The sequence below is a fragment of the Cibotium barometz genome, chromosome 11 (genome assembly GCF_041138505.1).
Source record: "Cibotium barometz isolate CiBa-2024 chromosome 11, ASM4113850v1, whole genome shotgun sequence".
Lineage (NCBI taxonomy): Eukaryota > Viridiplantae > Streptophyta > Polypodiopsida > Cyatheales > Cibotiaceae > Cibotium > Cibotium barometz.
Window position 1 is genome coordinate 39,997,377 of NC_141056.1, and position 22,741 is coordinate 40,020,117.

Below are 22,741 nucleotides of genomic sequence, written 5' to 3' on the forward strand. Positions count from 1 at the left end.
AGAGGTGGCTCTTGTGATTTGAAAGAGAGTCTAGGTCTAAAAGAAAGACACCTTGCAGAGGTGCTGCAGAGGCGCAGAGGTGAGCGTAGCTGGCGCAAGGCGCAAGAGAGAGTAGCCGGGCTCACGACTGAGAGAAGCTGAGCGACTGAAGGCCGAGCTGGTGATCGTGAAGAGCTACTGGGCTCTGGAGAGCGTGGTGCTGCAAAGGCGCAGAGGTGAGCAGAGCTGACGAGTCGGCGCAGCTGCAAACGAAAAGGAGGGGAGGCGGTGTTGTTCGGAGAGTTCTCTGGCGTAGCTGCAGGAGAAAGCAAAAAAGCGCTGGGGCGCAGCTGCAAGAAGGAGACAAGGGAAGCGTTGATGTTCGTGTGTTCGTGGCTGCTGGAGGGCCGACGTGAGAGCCAGAGACAGGTAGCAGGCGTGGCTGCTGTGGCGACTGAGAGAGGAGGCAGGCTCTTGGGCGACTGGAGGCAGTAGATGGTGTCGAAGGTGACATGTACAGAGGGCCGCTTTGTGAATACTGTGGAGAGGCTTCTTCAAAACCTGGCGGGTATCCTTGCTGAAGAGAGGCGAGAGAGGTAAAGAGTCGCCTGGTGATGAGGATTCTGCAGTGTGCAGGCAAGTGAAGCTAGCCACCTTGCGTGAAGGTCACTCTGGCGTTGCAGCAAAAAAAAGACTGTTGACAGGTGTGGTAGCCGCCAAGGAATATAAAGGATCGCTTTGTCAAGAGCAGCAGATCCGAGAAGAGCTGAGCTGAGGCAGAGGCGTGCATGGGCGGGTGCTTGTGCAGACAGGCGCTTTGGAAAAGGAGAGGTGGCCGCCAACGATGTGAGAAGGCCTGGCTGGTGATAAAAGCATAGAGCCTTGTGGTAGCTGGCCGCCTTGCACAGAGTGGCTAAGTGCAGCCGGGAGCGCCTTGGTCATTCGGAAAGAAGCCGCTTGGTGACTTGTGACGGCATCTGGGTGCAAAGGATGGCAAGTGAGAGTCGCCTACGAGACAGCTGGTGCAGCTGCTGACAGAGACAGGTCGAAGGTAAAAGCCACCTTTGAAGTATGTGTGGCAGTGTACTGGTGGGGAGAGAGAGTGGTTTCTCTGGAGAATTATCCTCTTCTGGAGACTCAGGCCAGAGTTGTAAATTCTCTTGATTAGCTGTGGTTGGTGTTTGGTGATGCCAGAGAGTTTTTTTGTTTCATTGTTTGTTTGGATACAAGTTGTGACAGCCAGATCTGAAATACAAGTCTTGTTCATGCTCTTTGGTCTGGTGTTCTGGTGTGTTTATATGCGTGTGTGGAAGTGTGGCACCCTATAAGGGCGTAGACAGCTTTACCGCTTCCGTGCCATCAACGTGTATTAAATAAGTCCTGCTCAATGTGTACTCACTTATAAGTTGTCCGGTCACTTGTGAGTGTGAACCTGCACCCATAATTATTAACATGTGAACTCATAAAGCTGTAAATTGAGTTTTTGGGAATACTTACCACCTGCAAAACACATGTAGACCACCTGTCAGTCCCAAACAGGTGTGCACATACATGTCCACAGGGTGCCCAGGCGTCCCCGGCCCCATGGACAACACAGGCAGAAATCTTAGGCATTGTCCAAGCAAACAAGACAAGTCATCCAAAGATAAAATCAAAGTCATGCACACACATGAGTGTAATTATATTGGAAGAAACACCTATCTGCTCAGTTGTATCCGATAAAATGTCCAAGGCTCATGACCCTTCCGAAACCTTCCGAAAACATAAATACATAAGATCTTCAGGATAGCTAGTCCCAGAGACTTTCATCATGTCAGGCTCCATGGCCATACATGTACACCATGTCAGGCCCCACAAGCCACACATGTACTATCATGTCAAGCTACACCAGCCATACATGTACTGTCATGTCAGGCTCCATATGCCACACAGACACACCATGTCAGGCTACACCAGCCATACAAGTATGTCATGTCAAGCTCCACATGCCACACATGAGCAGTAGAAAAATAGAAGCTGTAAGGAATTTTGTGACATTCCCCCAGCTTCTAAGCAGTTGACCCGCAACTAAAAAGCTTCCAAGTAGGCCTTCAGAAGTTCCGGATAATCCGCAAAATAATCCTCGTCCATCCATTTTGCATCCATAGCCGAATAGTTTTTAAACTTCACAAGATACCTGCGCACTGCCACCTGCCTGCTTGAGCTCTTTATGAAAAACTATTTGCTCAGGTTGCAATACCTCCTCAAGTTCATCCACTTCAAGTGGATCTTCCAAAACTGGTTCCATAGGAGGTGGTCCCACATAAGGCCTTAACAAACTGACATGAAAGGCATTGTGAATTTTCCAGTGATCGGGCAATACCAATCTATATGCCACTTCATTTATTTTCTGCAAAATTTGGAATGGCCCATAATACTTGTTTGAAAGCTTAGGAGACCGGACTTCCTTACCTGGCCGCTTCCGAAGACGTGCTTTCTCAAACTTTAGTAATACCCAATCACCTTTCTTGAAAACCACCTCTCGCCTGTGTTTGTCAGCTGCTTTTTTCCTGCTTAGCTTGAGATCTTTCTATGGCTGTTCGAACCGGTGCAAACGCAGTATCCAAATCACGGACATACTCATCTGCTCAAAAGATTTCATCTTTTGTTCGTAAGATAGGTGGAAGCACCACCTTGCCATAGACTATCTCAAATGGAGCCTTATTAGTTGGAGAATGCACTGTGTTATTGTATGCAAATTTAACCAATGGCAAATACTTTTCCCAATTTGACTTCTGCTCAGATACATTGAAACCGGCCTCTGGTAGAAACCAAAGTGCGGTAGACTAGCAGTCACCCTTCCAATTGTAGTCCAAATAAATAACAAAATTATCAGGAGCTAGAATGCTCCAGAACTGAAAGGAAATCAACACCTGTTGGCCCCAAAGCTTGGCGCCCCTTTCGGTATTTCTTTATTCAAATTCAATGAAATGTATAACTGAGTACAACAAAGCCAGTTCAGGAAAGTAAACCTGCATGTCCAATCTGGCAGCCCTCAAGACCTCTTAGCACAGGGGGTTCACACACAGATTTGTGTCCCACAAAAGCAACACACTGTGCTTCCCTCTAATCAACCAAGACAATTCAGCAGGGCAGCCTTGAGCACACATCTCGCTGTTCCATGAACATGATCTCAACTCAGTTCAAATATACATCCACTGTCCAATCTCTGTTTCCACCCTTCAAACTGCCATACCCCTCCTCTCACAAGGGGCCAAATGACACAACTCTGCAGCAGCAGACATAAGCTAGTGGAAAGAAAGAAAGATTGATATGTTCAGAGCTTACCAATTTTTATGCGTGTTTCTGCACCAGAGAGACTGATCGTTCCAATCTGTACTTGCAATAGACTGTCTGTACTTTTCTCTCTGCAGCCGCCTGACTGATGCACCAACTATACTTTGATAAAGCACCGCCTGCAGCTGAAGATGCACCGCCTGCAACTGTTCAAGACTGAACAGTACTACACCCGCCTGTACCTGTCCGTACAGGTTTGCAATACCTGACTGTACCTGTCCGTACAGTTTCTACGCCTGCAACTGCGGCCTGTATGATGCGCCTCCACCTGTACCAGCTGTACGGGTCTGCATTGTACCCGACTGTACCAGCTGGACAGAGTTATCCTTGTCGCCTGCACCTGTCCGTACAGGTACTCGCCTGCAGCCCCTGCGCCGTACAGGTCTACACCTAGTCGCCTGAACCTGCAGCAGTCGTACCACTGTACCTACTGTCACCAGCGCTGTACGGGCAGCCTCCACCTGCGCTTTACGGCTTGCAACCACCAGGTTCTGTACGGCCCCCAAGCAATCTCCACATGCACTGCACTCGACCACAAAAGGCCTATGCAAATCTCCACATGCACTGCACTCGACCACAAAAGGCCTATGCAAATCTGGAATAATAAGAATTGGCCCTGATATGATGGCATCCTTTAACTTCTGAAAAAGCTATCTTTTCGGGTTCCAACCAATGGAATGCTACTTTCTTCTTCGTTAGATCATGTAACGATGAAGCTAAGAAAGCAAAGTGTCGAATGAATCGACGATAGTATGAGCATAAACCAATAAAGCTCCTACCTTGATGCACATTCTGCAGTTCCGGCCAATCCTTGATTGCTTGAATCTTTGCGGGATCCATGCGTACTCCATCCTTGGAAACAATATGTCCAGTCTCAAGACGACACCACCACGTCGAAGGTGACTGACGACTTCGCCTGCGAGCTCCGCCTCCCCCCCCCCCCCCCCCCCCCCCCCCCCCCCCCCCGGCTGCTTCTCGCCATCGCGCCCCCCTCTCCCCCCGCCAGTCCCCCGCTTTCTCCTCCGTCCTCTCCCCCGCCTCCTTCACTGCGCCCTTCCTCGCCATCTCTCCCCCGCCTTCTGCCTCGCATCCTCCCCCGCCATCGCTCCCCCGCCTCCTTCCTCGTTTCCTCCCCCGCCTTCTTTCCCCCTGCCTTCTCCTCCTCCGCCTCTTTCCACGCTGCCTCCCCCGCCATCCCCCCCCCCCCCCCCCCCCGCTTGCTTCCTTCCCCCGACATCTCTTCCCCCGCCTCTCTACCCCCCTCGCCTCCTTCTCCTCCGCCTCTCTTCTCTCCCCCGCCACCTCTCCCCCCTCCGCCTTCTCCTCCGCTGCGCGTCTCTTCCCCTCCGCCTTCTCCCTCTCCTCCCCTTCCGTCTCGCCCCTCCCCCCACCGCTAGCTCCCCCCTGCCTCAGCTCCCCCCTCCCCCCCCCCCCCCCCCCCCCCGCCCCGCCCCCGCTATCCTGTAGCCCTCCGCCTCCTCTTTTTCCTCGCAGGGCTGTGTCCCTCCTGTTGGTGACCCCGGTTTCTGGCCTTTTCCCTCTGGAGGACTCCATGGAAGCCGCTCCGACTACCCCTGCCGATTCCGGTCTCCGTCTGGAGTTCACAGCTGAAGATCTTCAGTTGTTTGTTTCCACAGTATCCGCTCTTGAGGCCTCCTCCTTGGTCTGCAAGATAGTGGGTAGCCGTCCGATGCGGAGAGAGCTTCGCGACCTTCTGCAAGGCAGCCTTGTTGGCGTGCCCGCCAAGATCGTCAGCGTAGATTTTTTGGGACGTGGCTACTATCAGGTGGATTTCGAGTCCCCCCAGGCAGCTCAGATGGTGCTGGCTCGGAGCCCCATTGCCCTCCGCTCATCCCGGGCGTTCCTGGAGCGATGGACTCATGGTTTCGACCCCGCTTCTGACCCGCTAGCAGGCGCGACAGGTTTCCCCGTCACTATCTGCTTTCCTGGACTCCGTAGGGAGTACTTGCCCCTCTTGTCATCCATTGGCAAGGCGTTCGGGCAGGTGGTGGAGACGCCTCAGACAGCGGCTTTAGTGATTGCTCGGGCAGCAGGACTCCCGGCCATTCGTGTTGTGGTTCCGTCACCGGAGTCCCTCCCGAAGACGATCCTCCTCCCTTGTCTTTCTGGAGGACATCTGATACAGCGCGTGGAGTATTCGAGCCTCCCCGGCCAGTGTTACACATGTCGGGAGATGGGCCATCTCGCACGCGCCTGTCCCCGCAAGGGGGTTCATCCTTCACGCTATGCCGCCTCTGGACCCCCTGCAGGAGACCCGAGGGGTGGCCATCCACCTCAGAGACCGGACATCCCTGGCTCGCCACAGCAGGCGCCATCATCTGACGAGCAGGCCCCGGCGGAGGATGCCGCGCAGACCCAGGAGGCTGGCGGATGGCAGGAGGTTCGCCGGCGGAAACGCCCGGCCCGCAGGGACCGTCGCAGACGCCAGCAGGCAGCACAGGCTGGCGGACAGGCTGGCGTACAGGCGCCTACCCGCACTTATGCTCCAGTCAGGGATAGGCGGTCAGCAGGTCCCACCCCGATGGACGAGGATTCAGACTCTGTGCCCGTTGAGGCCGCTGGTGGAGCCTCCCACGTGGAGACCCCGCTCCCGCCCCCCCCCCCCCCCCCCCCCCCCGCGGGGGGCCCCGCCCCCTCCTTGGAGCAGATTCCTGAGGATCCCGGGCCGCACTCTGCGACCCCCGGCTCCCCTTCCCCTCACCCGGAGAGCACTTCTTCCACCCCCCCCCAGCCCCGCCCCTCTCGCCTCCCCCGGCGGCCCCCCCTGACACCTATCCTCTGGCAGATGCCTCTCCATCCTCTCCTCGCTCTCCCCCCTCCTCGCCGCGAGCCCCCATCCCTCCCTCGGCCTCTCCAGGATACTTCGCCAGACCACCCACTGCCCCGGGGCAGCGCAACTGGGTAGGCCAGAGTTCAGTCCAGCGGCTATTCCACCGCCACTCCGGGCCGGTGGAGATGGCGATCCTAGCTTCGCCCGCCACAGAGTTCTCTCCAGCCTCCCCTGGGGGGCCCCCGCGAGTGATGGGGCTACCAGTGGATTACGGTTTCTTCAGGTGCCTCCAGCTGGATGCTGGCCCGTTCGAGACACTGGTCGCGCCCTTGCGAGTTTGCGTGGTGTGCCATCCCTCTCGTTCTCCTTCAGTGGTGAGCAACATGGTGGCCTTCTCCTTTCCTCTCAGTGTTGCCCCAGACACAGCATGGGATTGCAACTCTGTAGAGGAAGTTTTGCGTGGTCAGATACTGGAGTTTTCTCACCACTTCAGTGACTTGGGGCTCACGGACCTATTGCAGACCCGATTACACTCAGCCCGCATGAGCTTGTTTGGTATAGGAGATTGGCGGGCGGATCCGGTCCACACCTCAGTTGAGGCGGTGCTACTGATTCTCCTCCATGCCGCCCCGAGGGTGCAGCCTACCTTTAGATACATATATGCAGAGGATTGGTCTCACGCCTATGCCCTGGACAGGGCGAAGGCGGAGTGGGGCTGGACACAGAGACAGGTCACCCTCTTTTTGGAGAGACTCCGCACCCGGACAGACAGTGACTATTCTCCCTCCAAGCCGGCGCCCAAGACTCACAGAGTGGAGGGCAGATCATCCGGGCCGGCTGACATGGGTGAGCCAGTGGCGGCTGCTTCACTTGCCATAGCTCATCCATGAGGATCCTCTCATGGAACATCCAGGGTCTCGGTGGACATCGCTGCTACATTGGTAGGGGCAGACTTCGCCAGGAGATCCAGAGGGCTCTCGTTGGAGGACCCATAGATATCCTTTTCATCCAGGAGCACCACCTTTCTGCCGGGCGTACCCGCACCTGCGGGAAGATCTTGCCAGGCAGGAGTCACACTTTTTGGTCACCGGCATATGGCTCCCAGGGGAACCAGGGTGGAGTATGCATCTCAGTCAGCGAGCAGCTTCTATCTGAGGTTGTGGACTCTGGCACTCTGGTCCAGGGTTGAGCGCAGTGGATCATCCTTCGGGTTGGGGAAGACCGCATTGGCTTCCTCAACTTCTACGCCCCTAATGGGGCGACCGGGAGAGCCGAGTTCTGGAGCACCATTAGGCAGTCCCTCCCCTTGGCAGACCACTGGTGCCTAGGAGGGGATTGCAACATGCTGGAGGATGCAGAGGATAGGATGGGGGGCAGCCAGGAGACCATTCATGGGCCGGAGCTCGCTGCCTGGGAGGAACTAGTGCTGCAGGTGAGAGGCCAGGATCCGTGGACTCTCCCGGAGTTTGGCAGGTTGCAGGGGAGTCTATCTTTCTCGCGCTCGGATAGACGGGCCACAGGAGTTAAATCTTTCCCGCATCGACAGGTTTTACATTGATGAGTGGGCTTGTGATAGAGGTGGCACTGTGGGCATACTTGCAGGCTCCTCGTTTTCAGACCACTTTCCAGTGCTTCTCCAGATCGAGGACCCTACGAGAGGAGAGCAGGGCCAGAGCGCCCGGATTCCAGATTGTCTCATAGAGGAGCCCGAGATTGCGATCAGAGTTGAGCAGGTCTGGCAGGAGCTGCAGTTCAGGAGAGGATCGGCAGCCAGCGATCTTGCCAGTGGCTTGCAGGAGATCAGTCGGATGCTTAGACAGGCTGCCTTGGACCGTCTAGAGGCCTTCAGAGAGCAGGAGAGGAGCCTACGGAGGAGTCTAGCGTCCCTCCAGAGACTCCAGGAGAGGGATCCTACGAGCCCTTGGATCTCAGAGCAGATGGAGTCAGCTCGCACTGAGATCAGATCCATCGAGGAGAGGAGGGTGGAGTTCCGATTCCATGCTCGGGCTTCTTTTTGGACACAGGCTGGAGACAGAGTGACTCAAGATTTCTTTGAGGCGACAGGGCCTCGCTTCAGACGAGAGGGTCTCAGGCGTCTTCGACAGGCTGATGGCCAGGTTGTGGTGGATCCCCCCAGGGTTCGGGCGATAGCCACAGATTTTTATAGGGATCTTCTATCTGCTGAGCCAGCAGATGACAGGGTGAGAGAGGCTCGGGAGGCAGTCTGGAGCTTCACGAGACCGGTTGTGCCGGCCCATTTGCAGCACTCCCTTCTCTCCCCCTTCTCGGATACGGAACTGGAGGAGGCTCTTCAGGCATTACCTCGGGGCAAATGCCCAGGAGAGGACAGTCTCTCAGTGGCTTTCTTCCAGAGGTACTGGGGCCTCTTACATAGGGGCTTCAGATTGGCATTCCAGGAGATTATGGAGTCGGGAGTCATGCCGGACAGCATGGCAGAGGGGTTGATTCACTTGATCCCCAAAGAGGGAGGAGACAGACTGGAGATTAGACAGTGGAGACCGATCACCTTGCTAGGCACGGCCTACAAGGTCCTAGCTAAGGCGATCAGCAGGCGGCTTCAGCCTCACCTTCCGGACATCATCCACTCCACGCAGACAGGCTTCATCCAGGATAGGAGCATTCTGGATAACATTTTCTCTTTCTGGGAGGCTACGGCTTTGGCTAGATTTCGGCGGGAGGATCTGGCAGTGCTCCTTCTCGACTTCGAGAAGGCATATGATCGGGTGGACTGGGCCTTCTTGGAAGGCACTATGGAGAGGATGGGCTTCCCCCCTCAGTGGATCCGTGGGGTCTCTGCACTCTACACATCGGCTCATAGCCAGGTGCTGATACAGGGCGTGCGCGGAGAGAGGTTCCAGCTCTCGCGCTCGGTGCGGCAGGGGTGCCCCTTGGCGCCCTTTCTTTTTCTTTTTGTGGCGGAGGCCATGAGCACTTTTTTGACGGCACAAGATACAGGTTTGCGGGGCCTCCAGCTTCCCATCCGCACCTCGGAGGAGCTCCTAGACTCGGAGTTTGCGGATGACACTGCTGTCTATCTTCAGGGAGGTGAGGAGAACCTCCGCCGCTTCGCCTCAGCCATGGACAGGTTTTGCAGAGCTTCGGGCGCCTTGATCAACTGGCACAAGTCGTGTGGGTTGTGGGTCAGTTCTATGCCCCCCCCCTGACTTGGAGGCCAGTTGATGGTTTTCAGTGGCTGCCCCCCGGCACTACAGTGCGTTATTTGGGATGCTATGTGGGCATTGACATATCTCCGGAGCAGCAGATAGCCCCCCTTCTTCTGAGCATTCGGAAGAAGCTTCTGTATTGGAGTACCGCTCGTTTATCTCTGGCTGGCCGAGTAGTTGTGGCCAACCAGGTTCTGCTTGCTACCATGTGGTACATCACTTCTTGTTGGGCCTTCTCTCGGGCGTGCATTGGCCAGGTGCAGAGGCTCATCAGGAACTTTCTTTGGTCCGGTGGCGACGGGCGGCCCGCCAGGGCCAAGGTGGCATGGGCTGTGATCACTCAGCCGAGGGAGAGAGGCGGCCTGGGCATTGTTGATCCTATTTGCCAAAGCCGAGCTTTGCTTGGCAAGTTGGTAGTTCGTGGCCTCCTGCCAGGCGCTGAGCCGTGGAAGGAGTTTCTTGTTTCCAGGATGCTCAGTCGCACTCTTTCTCTTAGCGGCCCCCGGACCCCCAGCATCAGGTGGATCTTTACAGAGCAGCGATCCAAAGGAGTGGGCCTTGGCTTCGAGGAGCGTTTTGCAGCTAGCCTTCTGAGGGCCTGGGCGCATCTGAGGCCGTCACTCTTCCAGACTCCCCCGGGCACCGATGAGGAGCGCCTGAGGCAACCATTGATCTGGAACCCCTTGATTGGACTTCCCAGTGGCCATATGGTTGGATCGCGGTCTCACGTGTCGTGGAGCCCGTTGAGCTCCGGCCCAGCCCAGTCCCTAGACGACTGGATATGTTTTCAGCAGCTGCCTCTAGAGGCTCAGGAGAGGAGACTCAGTGGGATGAGGGGCAGAGAGTTGATGAGACAGGACATTGAGGCGGCCATCCCCCGGGAGTGGCGGACCCCAGTACAAGACCCTCCACCTCCACAGTGGATGGGTGTCTTTACTCGGCATGAGATCCTTCTAGCGGTCTGCGGCACAGCGGAGAGAGTCGCCCCACTCACTTTCGAGGTGGGAGAGGGTGGCCAGCTTCAGAGGACACGACTAGATTTGGATGGGCTCCAGGGTTGTATTCTTCAGAGGGTGCGGGTGGTCGGCTTTCATCAGAGCAGTGGTATGTAGACCCCTCACCGGCCTCGATAGGGGAGGACTGTTCTTGGAGATTATGGGCTTGGGATAGCAGGCCTCTTATTCGCCTTCAGTGGGATCCAGGTGAGTGGTTTTGGCGAGATCCCTACTCGGCCCCTACCAGCCCAGGCATCCCCTTTTTTCAGTACACAGCGAGGCTGGGGCGGCGGATTCAGAGGCACAGGATAGCGAGCACCCCGGCGGCGGCCGAGCATTGGCGGCGACAGGGGCTCTCCCCTGCCTTTCTTAGGGACTTCTGGCAGCGCCTTTGGGCCAGCTTCCGGCCCCGGAAGGTGACGCTTTTTCTCTGGCTCACAGCGCATAGAGGACTGGCTGTGGGGGCTTGGCTAGCTTTTGGCAGACACCCAGCGTCCTGCCCTCGGTGCGGCCATGCACAGGAGTCGCAGCGGCACTGCTTATGGGATTGCCCACAGGCACAGCACGTCTGGCAGCGCGCTCTCAGGATGGTTTTTGCAGGCTCACCAGGTGAGATGCTGGTGACGTGGGGTGCGGTGGCTTGGGCCACGGACAGCGGCCCGGCCCTTGGATATGAGGACGTCCCTGGCAGTGCGACCATCCAGGTCTCTGACAGGGCGATGGCGGTGGTTCCGACGCCAGACTTCTCTTCGGCAGCCCCTCAGGAGGGGGTCGGGCACAGATGGGAGATGATCAGCAGCATGACGGCTTGGCACATATGGAGAGCCCGATGCAGGGAGGCCATTGACCGCCAGGCGACTCCACCGGCGGAGGTCATACAGGCCCTCTGGGTGGACATCATTCACACCTTGAGAGGACACTGGGAGGAAACTCCAGGGCGACTCGGATCGCATGAGAGGGCGCCGCAAGGCTTTCCTCCGCACTTGGCAGCCTGGCCCTTTCCTCACCGCGAGGGGCGAGGATGTCACTTGGCACTATAGGCCTCCAGTTTGGCTTTTCTCACCTCCCACATGTACTACTAGGTAGCCCCCCCCCCCCCCCCCCCCCCCCCCCCCCCCCCCAGAGAGCGGCCAGCCACGGGGGTGGAGCTCAGGTGTTCACTGTGTTTTTTTATCCCTCCTTGCGAGGTGAGCTTTGTAGCCTTATGGCGTTTTCTCATTAACTAATAGAAGGATCGTTTTTCCGGGAAAAAAAAAAAAACAATATGTCCTAAATAGTGAATTTCTGACAAGAAGTATTCACTTTCTTTCCATTGATGAAAATCTTATGTTTCCTTAGCTCTCCAAAAACAATGGCAAGATGCTCTTTATGTTCAACCTCACTCTTTGAGAAAATGATAATATCATCAAAGAAAGTTCCTGTGAACTTGCGGTGAGGTCTAAAAATTGTGTCCATCATTCTATTGAAAATGCGGGAGCATTCGTAAGTCCAAATGGCACAACCAAATACTCATATAATCCAAATGATGTTCGGAAAGCCGTTTTGTGCACATCTTGAGGTACCACTCGAATTTGATGGTAACCACTCTTAAGATCAATACGACTGAACAAGCAGCTCCCTCAAGTTTATCAAGAATATCATCGATTCGGGGAATCGAAAACCTGTTCTTGATAGTAATCTTGTTAAGGGCCCTATAATCAACACACATCTTGTATGTCCCATCCTTTTTCTGCACAAGTAAAACTGGAGAACAATAAGGTGAAGAACTTGGCCTTATCAACCCCTTCTCACGTAAATCATTTACTTGAGTCATGATTTTCTCCTGTTGGGCAGCACTCACCCTATAAGGAGGTCAATTAGGAGGAGAGCTCCCAGGGATTATCTCAACACAATGATCCTCTGGTCTCTCTGGAGGTAACTATCCTGGAAGTGAATTGGCAAAACAATCAACATATTCACTTAAGAAATCAATCTTATCTTGATCTACGAGAGCTACAGCATCATGCTCAACATTATCACGTACAAAGACCAAGTAAGAACAAGCTGATTTCTTTATTGCCTTTGAAATAGATATATAGCTTACAACGGGTATGGTACTCCCAGTAGTACCCGCATCAATACAAACTTCCCTACCCCTTTGAGTAAACATAACTTTCTTTTCTTTGTGCAAAATCTTGGGATCCAAATGGTAATGCCAAGGCATCTCAAGTAACACATCATATCCTGTAAGTGGTGCCACGAGGAAGTCTTCATGATCCAAATATCCCTGAATCTGTATGCAAAGTCCCAATGATGGGAGTGACCTTAACTTTCTTGCCCTCAAAGGCAGCATCTGCATGAAAGTCCATGCCCAATTCCTTAGGCTTTAACCCAAGAGCAACAGCCATCTGCATGGATATGAAGTTATCTGTTGAGGCAATATCAAAAAAGAATAAAGCTGTTTGGTCCTTTAACTTGCCCCAAGTTTTGCATAAAATCCTGCTCTTTGGTTCATGTGCAGTGTTAGAACATTGGGTATAACATTCACACTTGGTTTGGCATCCTGCACATTATTCTTTTTGAGATTATGGGGGCATTGAGCTTTCATGTGATATTTGCTCCCACATGAGAAACACTTCCCCTCTCTCATGCAATCAAAGATATACTGTCTGGACAGCTTAGGATCATCCTTTTTATCCCCTGGCTTCTTTTCTGAGCCCCCTTTTGCATCCTTGGACTCATGAGACATAGACTTAGGTGGCTGTCCACCCTTTTTCTGCTCATTTCCAGCTTTGAATTTTCCCTTGTATGAGCTGAATTCTTGTCTTTTTGATGTTCCCTTGCCATGCAACTCCTCAAAAATAGTTACTGAGTGTATGAGCTCCTGTAAAGTGTTGTGGGGGTACACTGCAAGGCTCTTTTTAATGATTCGTTGCAACCCTGACTCAAACTTTCTTTTCTTCTCGTCCTCACTAATCGTCATGAAAGGTGTGACCTTGAGAAGAATCCGCCAAAACTTTGAAACATAAGAAGAAACAGATTCGCCTTCATCCTATGTTAGCCAATCCCATTCCTTTCATACATCCTTCTCAAAGTGAGGAGGACGGAACTAATCATAAAATTGCTCTTTGAAAGCACTCCATGTACGGGTAGTTGTCCTATCCAAAAGCTTTGCCATCCACCAATCACTTGCAATCTCTTTAAGATGCATACCCACATGCCTGAGCATAGATTTCTCAGTAAATTCCTCAGTGCAAAAGGCTATTTCAAACTGCCTTATGAAAGCAAGTGCCTTGGTAGTATCCAACTTTCCATTATAGCTCTCAAATTTAATGTCCTTGTCCCCTGATTTGAAATCTTTGGCCTTCTTGCCATGACGGGCATCCTGACGCTCTAATACATCATCCTCCTCGTTATGCCTACGTTGGCAACGATGCCCAGATCTAGGGCTGATTTGAGGCGTAACACCCTCCACTCTGGATGGAACTTTAGGAGCACGAGCATACCTAGAAGGTGGGAGATACCATCGACAATGCATGAAGATCTTCTGCATCTCTCAAATGGGCTGAAAATCACCCCTCATCATTCCCACGAGCTGCATGTTGATGTACATCATCTCCTCGGGCTGCATGCCCCCTCAAATCTATTGCATGGGCTGCAAGCCCCCTCAAAACACTTTCTCGGGCTGCATGACCACTTACATCACTTGCTCAAGCCGCATGCCCTCTTACATCTGCAGTCCTCTTACATCACTAGTGCAGCCTGCATGCCCTCTCACGACATCATCGGAATTCCCTTCACGAGATAGCCTGTGAGGCTGCCGTGTGAAGACCCACTTGCCCTCATCATCGGAAACAACTTCACCACGGCTTTTTAGATAAGCAGCCGCCAACTCTCGAAGTTTGTCAATTCCCATCTATTGGGCAATTGCATCAAAAGTGACCACATCAACCTTCACATGAGATTTTGATTCTATGACCCTCTGTACATCAGGATCTTTTTGCAAAGCACGGAGCTCTTCAAGCTCATTCATCAAGGCATCAATATCCTGCTGATCCTTAGCCCTAGGAGATAACGGTGGGAGAAGGTCGCCGAGTAGAAGGTAGGATTGGCCTTGCAGAGGCGTAGCCTACGGTGCTGGAGGACGCCTGGCGAAGAGCTGCGTAGAGGGTGGCCGCCTGGTTGTGGAAGACCTCTCGGGTGGCTGTGCAGAGCAGACAGAGGAGAGCCTTGTGGAGATAGCGGGTAGCTGCTGCTGCAGGCGTACAGAGAAGGTAGCCAGGGCTTTGTTGGTGCAGCCGTCCTGAAGGAAGAGAGCTCGTGAGCAGGTAGAGCTAGCGAAGAGGGAATTTCTCGGGCACTTACAGGTTGGCTACGCAAGAGAACACAAGCCAATATCTACCTTTCCTGGCTCACAGGACTACCATCCCCTTTGGGCTTCGTGGAACACTACCAACCAACCTCCTGGGAGTTATTCCTTGTCTTGTGTTCCTTGCCTTGGGTGCACTTTACTGTGCCTTGGACCTGTACACCTTCATATGGGATTGAATCAGTGTTTAGCCTTGCTAAGCATGATGCTCTGATACCAATGTTACATGCGGAAGCTATGAGAGTCTTCTTTCAGCCCTAAACACCATCTAGAACATGTTGATGCAAAAACGCAAACAGAAGGAAGAGTAGAGAGAGAGAGAGAGAGAGAGAGAGAGAGAGAGAGAGAGATAGCTGGAAATTCAGTATTTCATATGGTAAAAAAGGTACATAAATCCTTGCAACCATGGGTTGCCTTGAAAAGGTAGTAAAATACCTAAACTAACCTCTAGTTCTGACACCCAACTCAAAGGAGTTGAATGATAAAAAACGATGAGCAATTATGCCTATTTATAGGCCTTGAAGTGACCATGTGAACTGGCCGACCAACAGTCGGCCAGCTCTTGGACATTAATGAACATATGCTGCAGCCGACTCGATCCTGCTCTTCTGTGTACTCTTCTGTGTACTGGCCGACAGCCCCATGTCCTCTATTGGTCAACTCTCCTTGCCAAAACAGCAAACAATGCTCCAAAATCTGTGTTTCTGGTGAGTCTTTATCATGTTGCCTCTAGGATTAGCCCTGAGATTAGCATGTACATGTGTGTGCACATGACATCTGTGCCACGCGCTCTATCGGACAGCTCTTTGATAATTTTATAGCCCATCTTGCAGCTACATTTCCGTCATCACCTCAAATCATTGTAACTCCCTTCATTGGCCCTTTTCCTACCAAGTTTGGAATGCCATGAGTTCACCTGTTTGTAATTTCACAAGGAGTATTGGAAACACCTAAGCATGTCATGGACAGCATATACATGTTTGTCATCAAGGACCCTACTAAAGCAATGAGAATCCTCCTTTGTCAAGAACCCTACTAAAGCAATGGGATTCCTCCTTTGTCAAGAACCTGTTAGAAGTCATCTCCTGTCTATATTTATACACCAGGGCCTCTGTTGTGGGTGTGCCCGCCCTGTATAAAGTGTTTTATCATTTTTCCTCACTCCCCGTATTTTTCCCTATTTTTCCCATTTTTTCCATGGTGTGGATGGATGCCAGATGGTTTGCAGGAGCACCTAGTGGCTGGCTGACTGTCCTTTCAGCAGTCGTGTGCCTGGCCGACTGCCCATCAACAAGCGTGGAGTATTTTATTGCTGGCCGACTTGCTGTATGCAGTCGTGGACTTCTCTACTGCTGGCCAACTGCTGTATGCAGTCATGGAGAGCTTTTACAGCAGGCCGACTGCATGCATGGGGCATATAAATAGGCCCCATGCCCCCCACCATTGTATCATTCAGTTATTTGCGGGATCTTGTGTATAGAGAAGAGTTTACACACCTATCTCTCTATGTTTCTTGTGCTGTCTATTTTCTGCATTCTACTTGCTCTTGTCAACCCAAGTTTGGTTATCATTTCCGCTGCATATTCTGACATGGTATCAGAGCCCTAGGCTCGTGATAGACCTTGGGAGTTTTTCTGAGCAAGAGGGGGAGCGTTAGGTTGCTGATTGGTGGACTGTTTTGGACTGCTCGGGAAGAGAAGGTGCAAGAGAAAGGCGGGCTAAAGGTGTTGGACAGCCACTTGCATGTTTTACAGATTTTTTTTCCCACCCACCCACCCTTTCAGTTTTCTCCCCGCGATGGCAGATTTACTAGAGATGGCTGAGAAGCACGTGAAGATTCCGACTCTCCCCACGTTCCCAGTGGACCGTCAGTTGGACGGGTCCAATTACGGCATCTGGAAGGTCATGATGGAGTCTGTGCTGGAGTCATTATGACCTTGCTGATTTCATCATCATCGGAGTTCCACGGCCGGAAGCAGAGGAAGGGGAGTTACTGTCGATGAGGAAGGACCGAGAGGCACAGGCACACGTGGGATCGTGTCAACACCAGGGTCCGGTCCTTTATTTTCCTCAACTGCACACCACAAGTGATCAATCATGTAAAGCACATGACGCTGGCGAGAGGCATATGGGAGCACTTAGCTTCACTTTATAACAAGGTATCACCCATGAAACGGATCTCTTTGGAAGTGCAGATGCGGGTTATGAACCCTGCAAAGTCCTCGACGATGCGGGAACACATTAACAAGCTACAGGCCCTTCAGCAGGAAGTCCTACAAGCTGGGAAAGAGATATCATCTGAAGACATGGCCATCACTTTGCTGTCCCACTTGCCTGCTCAGTATTCTGCTTTCTATTCCTCGTTGATTACGAGTGGCAGGCTCAGCACCATTACCTGGGAGGAGCTTGTGCCAATGGTCTTGGACCAGGAGGAACGTTTCACGAACCCTCCTCATAGCGGCGGTTCGGAGGCCTTAACTGGCCAACAGTCAAAAGGCTGGAATAACAAGGGCAAAGGGAAGGCTTCCCCGAAGAAGCCTTCTGAGAAGAAGCCTGACTCAGAACGAGAGAAGCTGAAGGCCGAAAGATTCTGCAATGATTGTGGCGAGAAAGGCCACTACTGGAGGAAGTGCCCTAAGCGGACAGGAAAGAGTGCTGATTCCTCAGCCTCAGCTGCAAAGACTCTGGCATTTGTGCACTTAGAGATGATGGACTCCGAGGCTTCATCATCTTCGAGCGAGGAGGCAGTTGGCTTCACCGCGAAGGATACCCGGGAATGGATTCTTGACAGTGGTGCTTCCAAGCACATGACTCCATCCCGTGACTTCTTTCTGGATCTGAAACGGCAGTCAGGTCGCATCTTTATTGGCGACAACTCCACTATCCCGATACATAATGAGGGCCGGATGGAGATTATTCCCGACGGCAAGGGGGACAAGCATGCTTCCCGTGTTCTTTATGTCCCTGCTCTGGGTTTTCATCTTCTGTCAGTGCATGAAGTATGCAGGACTGGCTTTCGGGTGGAATTTGAGGAGCATTTAGTTGCTCTACGGGACCGTGAGACTGGCCAGGTTGTTTGGGAAGGCGGTGTGGAGAATGGTATCTACAAGCTCTCTGCACTCTCCTCGTTAACAGGTTCTCAGGTCGGAGATTTGTGGCATTTTCGTTTTGGCCACTTAAATGTGGATGCATTGAGGCGAGCTTTCCGAGACCAGATGGTGGTTGGCTTGCCAGATGTTGGTAGTAGGCAAGGGCGTTGCACTTCTTGCATGCGTGGTAAGCAGCACAGGGAATCCTTTCCGAAGCAGGCTTCCCAACGGGCTTCGAAACCATTGGAGTTGATTCACACTGACTTGTGTGGACCTCAGCAGACACCATCTTTGGGAGGATCTCTTTACTTTATGCTGCTTGTTGATGATTGTACCAAATTCACGTGGGTCTATTTTCTTTCCCAGAAGGACCAAGCTTTTGCACGGTTCAAGGATTGGCACGTGATGGTGGAGAAAGAGTCTGGATTTCAGGTCAAGACTCTCAGGGCTGATAAAGGAGGTGAATTCTCCTCGACTGTATTTCTCAGATTTTGTGCAGATCATGGCATCAAAAGGGAACTGGCCAATACAGGATCGCCTTCGGAGAATGGAGTTGTCGAACGCAAGAACAGGACTGTGGTGGAGATGGCGAGGACCATGCTGGAGCATCGTGATCTTCCTCGTCCACTTTGGAGAGAGGCTGTGGCAACGGTTGTCCATACCCTCAACCGATCTCCGACAACTTCAGTACCCCATATGACTCCATTTGAGGCATACTTTGGCAGGAAACCTGATGTCTCGCACTTCCGTGTCTTTGGGAGTGACGCATATGTACATATTCCGAAGAAGCAGAGGGGGAAGCTTGACTCCAAGTCCCGCAAGCTTGTATTTGTGGGGTATAATTCTCTTTTCAAAGGATACAGATTGTATGATCCAAACAAGAACAAGATTGTTGTCAGCCGGGATGTGGTCTTTGACGAGCATGTTCCAGTATCCACTGTCGAGGAGCCGCCACTTCTTGGAGATCCAGAGGAGTCTGATGATGATTCCCAGACTATCATTCCAGTTGATCAACCTCAGTCATCACAGGAGGTTGAGCCCGCAGCTGGAGTAGAGCCCTCGCGAACACAGGAGGCTCCACGATCTGTTCGAGTACCTAGGTGGTTGTTAGACACCCTTCGGGAGTCGGGTGTCACGGAGCTACCCTCCGAGTGGACCACAGAGGACGGCCCTCGAAGATCACACAGAGTCCGAGATAAAAGCAATACAGCAGAGCTTCTTCAGGTGAACTATGCTTTGATGTCTCGTATTATGCGGGACAAAGAGCCCACTTCCGTAAAGGAAGCCTTTTCACAGGATACTTGGAGGAAAGCCATGCAGGTGGAACTTGATGCCATCGAGAAGAACAACACTTGGGAGTTGGTACCGAGGCCGTCGAAGCGGTCAGTCATTGGTGTCAAATAGGTCTTTAAGACCAAATATGCGTCTGATGGGTCGGTGGATAAACACAAAGCCAGACTTGTGGCTAAAGGTTATGCTCAGCGGCCAGGCATCGACTACGAGGATACCTTTGCACCGACAGCACGGATGTCCACGATTCAGACCATTCTAGCCCTTGCTTCTTCTCAGAGGTGGCCCGTGTATCAAATGGATGTAAAATCTGCGTTCCTTAATGGTGACCTGCAAGAGGAGGTGTATGTTGAGCAGCCTCCAGGCTTTATTGTTCCAAGATCTGAAGGGATGGTTTACAGGTTACGTAGGCCTTGTATGGTCTTAAGCAGGCTCCCAGGGCTTGGGATCAGAAGATTGATTCCTTCTTTATTCGGACTGGATTTCAGAGATCGGTTGCAGATCCAAACCTGTATCTCTTTCGCGAACGTGGCATGGTCACGCTTATCATCCTTTATGTGGATGATCTCATTCTCACTAGCGGTCATGTGGAGCACATTGGAGTGACGAAGGCTGCCTTGTCAAAGGAGTTTGAGATGACCGACTTAGGCTTACTCCACTTCTTTTTGGGATTGGAGATCTGGCAGACTCAGAGGGGGTTTTTCGTCTCTCAGCAGCGGTATGTTCATGAGTTGCTTGAGGCCTTTGGGATGGAGAACTGCAAGCCTATTACTTCGCCGATGGACCCGAGCACAAAGTTAACCGTTACAGATCCTTGTGAGCCAGTTGATGCCTCGCAGTACCGGAAGTTGGTTGGTTCATTGATCTGGTTGCTGAACACCAGATTGGACTTGAGCTTCTCCATGGGGCTGTTGAGCTCTTTCATGCAGACGTCATTGAAGTCTCATTGGGACGCAGGATTGCGGATCTTGCGGTATCTGCAGAGTACGAAGGATCTAGGACTCTTTTACACAGGAGGGGATGGAGTCAGGCTCCAAGGTTGGAGTGACTCAGATTGGAGAGGAGATCCAGACACGAGGAGATCTACTTCAGGATACAGTTTTACCCTCGGCTCAGGAGCAGTTTCTTGGAGCAACAAGAGGCAGCCAACTATTGCCGTTTCTTCGACAAAGGCAGAGTACCGGACTGCTTGTGGTGCTGCTTGTGAGGTTGTGTGGCTGCGGAGGCTGCTAGGCGAGATTGGGTTTCCACAGAACGAGCCCACAATCATCCAGTGCGATAACCAGAGTTGTATAGCTATTGCTCAGAACCCGGTCTTCCATGCCCGGACCAGGCACATAGAGATACAGTATCACTTTGTACGTGAGAAGATCTTGGCTGGTGACATCTTGCTACTTTATTGTTCGACGGAGGACAATGCGGCGGACCTCTTCACGAAGTCTCTACCTCAGGCTACGCTCAGGCAGCACTCCAGCTCCCTTGGGTTGATTTCAAGGCCAGGAGCTGAGAGGGGGTGTTAGAAGTCATCTCCTGTCTATATTTATACACCAGGGCCTCTATTGTGGGTGTGCCCACCCTGTATAAGGTGTTTTATCATTTTTCCTCACTCCCCGTATTTTTTCCTATTTTTCCCATTTTTTCCATGGTGTGGATGGATGCCAAATGGTTGGCAGGAGCACCTAGTGGCTGGCCGACTCTCCTTTCAGCAGTCGTGTGACTGGCCGACTGCCCATCAGCAAGCGTGGAGTATTTTATTGCTGGCCGACTTGCTGTATGCAGTCGTGGACTTCTCTACTGCTGGCCGACTGCTGTATGCAGTCGTGGAGAGCTTTTACAGCAGGCCGACTGCATGCATGGGGCATATAAATAGGCCCCATGCCCCCCACCATTGTATCATTCAGTTATTTGCGGGATCTTGTGTATAGAGAAGAGTTTACACACTATCTCTCTGTGTTTCTTGTGCTGTCTATTTTCTGCATTCTACTTGCTCTTGTCAACCCAAGTTTGGTTATCATTTCCGCTGCATATTCTGACAGAACCCTACTAAAGCGATGGAAATTCCAAATAGTACATAGTATGGCAACAAAATATAATTCTTTCAGTCCTCCCTCCTGCTCGTGTTTCCATAGTTTTCAAACTTCTAGAGTCCATATAAGGCAACAAAATATTCAGGCTTTAATTCTTCTGGTCATCCCTCCTGCTCACGGTTCCATATTTTTCAACCAATCATGGCACGGAACAGCATGCCAATTCTACATTCGAAACTGGAGCATTCTGCAAGCTGGCATATACCTTCAGACTTCTCCAAACCAATTCCAGGAAACTATAGACCAACTGCAATCTACAAATGCATTCCAGGAAACCATGACCATGACGGCTGAAAACTGTTGTGCCGGCCAAGAATGGGCTCAGCCTTCATCCCCAAATGAGGAACTGGTGGCCACAAAAAATACCCTACTCCATCCTAAATTTTTGCTTTTCTCCTAAGTTGAAAACATCACCAAAACAAATCCTTAAAAGAAATAAAGGCACCAGATAACATATACATTACTTACAATTGAGAGAATGCTACCACAGTGACCAGGATTTTGGCGGGATCCTCCAAGGCAGACCAGAAGCTCATCTCATAGGGGATCTTTTCAGAGCGCCTCAATATAAGGTAGGAGCCATCCTCGAAGTATCTGTGAAACATACGGAAAACCCTAGGCATGACAAGCCAAGCTAACACTGCCGCAATGGTGGTGTAGAGCAGCTGGGTAACAGTCTCTGATGTGTACTCTGGAAGATCGAAACGTTCCTTCAAGGCAGGCAGGACATTGTCTGTTGTCTCCTGGATCCAAGAGATGGATGCTGCGGCTGCCTCTCGCAGCGAGGAGACCGTATTGTTGGCTACCTCTATCAATTCCTTAGAAACTACCTGCATGTCTTCTTTCGGGGTATCCGGCGATGAAATGGGGGCATCGCTTGCCTCTGGTGCTTTGTCAGGTGAGCGAGAGAAGAAGCTGCGAACCATTCCCAGAGAGAGAGGGTTGGAGGAGAGGCTGGCTGCATCGCCAAGACGAGATCTTCTGAGGAGGACAGTCCTTGCAAGGCTCTGGCCAAACGATGATGGTGATGATGTTGATGATGAGTAGCTCGCGATGGCGTCTATGGTTTCGCAGCGTTTCGAAGACAGATACGAGAAAGAAGCTGCAGAGGAAGCGAGAACCCGAGCGGCGCCACGCACATTCAAGAGGTGATGAGAGATGGAACACAGTCGACCTATTGCTGCCATTTTCTTCTTCCACCAAGATCGCATGAGCTACCCGCCTTGCTCTTCTTGCCTGGCTGCGCAAAGCAACCAGAATCCCTCCTTCTCGAGTCGCGAGGTAAGGAGAGGACTAGAACCTCCGTGCTGCCGCGGGCAAATCGTCGCTATCTGGCATCTAGTTAGGAAAAATTTGCCGCTCCCGACATAGCCAAGACGCGAAAGTAGTCTTCCAATCAGCATATAACATATGACGACACGTGCCAATGCCATGCAACTTGGTCACTACGTTTAGCTTTATTTTAGCTTGGTCATTACGTTTATTTTTATTTATTTATTTTTACCAATAGATATATATGTATTTATCAAAAAAGCAACCATCTATAATCCTCCAATACAAAAGAAGACTTTTCCCATGAGATCTAATATCCAAGCTGAATGCACGCTTCAATCATGGCTTCAGTGGTGCATCCTTTAGGTG

General features: G+C 52.0%; 1 protein-coding gene across 2 annotated transcripts in view; it reads right to left on the bottom strand.

Moving 5' to 3' along the window:
- LOC147634166 (mechanosensitive ion channel protein 1, mitochondrial-like) overlaps window positions 1–22,487 on the bottom strand; it is a 105,289-nt gene extending 82,802 nt beyond the window's left edge. Inside the window, exon 1 of one of the 2 annotated variants that reach the window (XM_086805312.1) lies at window positions 21,569–22,487. In XM_086805312.1, the coding sequence (XP_086661438.1) occupies window positions 21,569–22,311 (743 nt within the window). In that variant the 5' untranslated portion in view covers window positions 22,312–22,487. The remainder of the gene's footprint in view (window positions 1–21,568) is intronic. The other variant, XM_086805314.1, reaches the window with a different exon arrangement.
- Window positions 22,488–22,741: the final 254 nt, after the last annotated feature.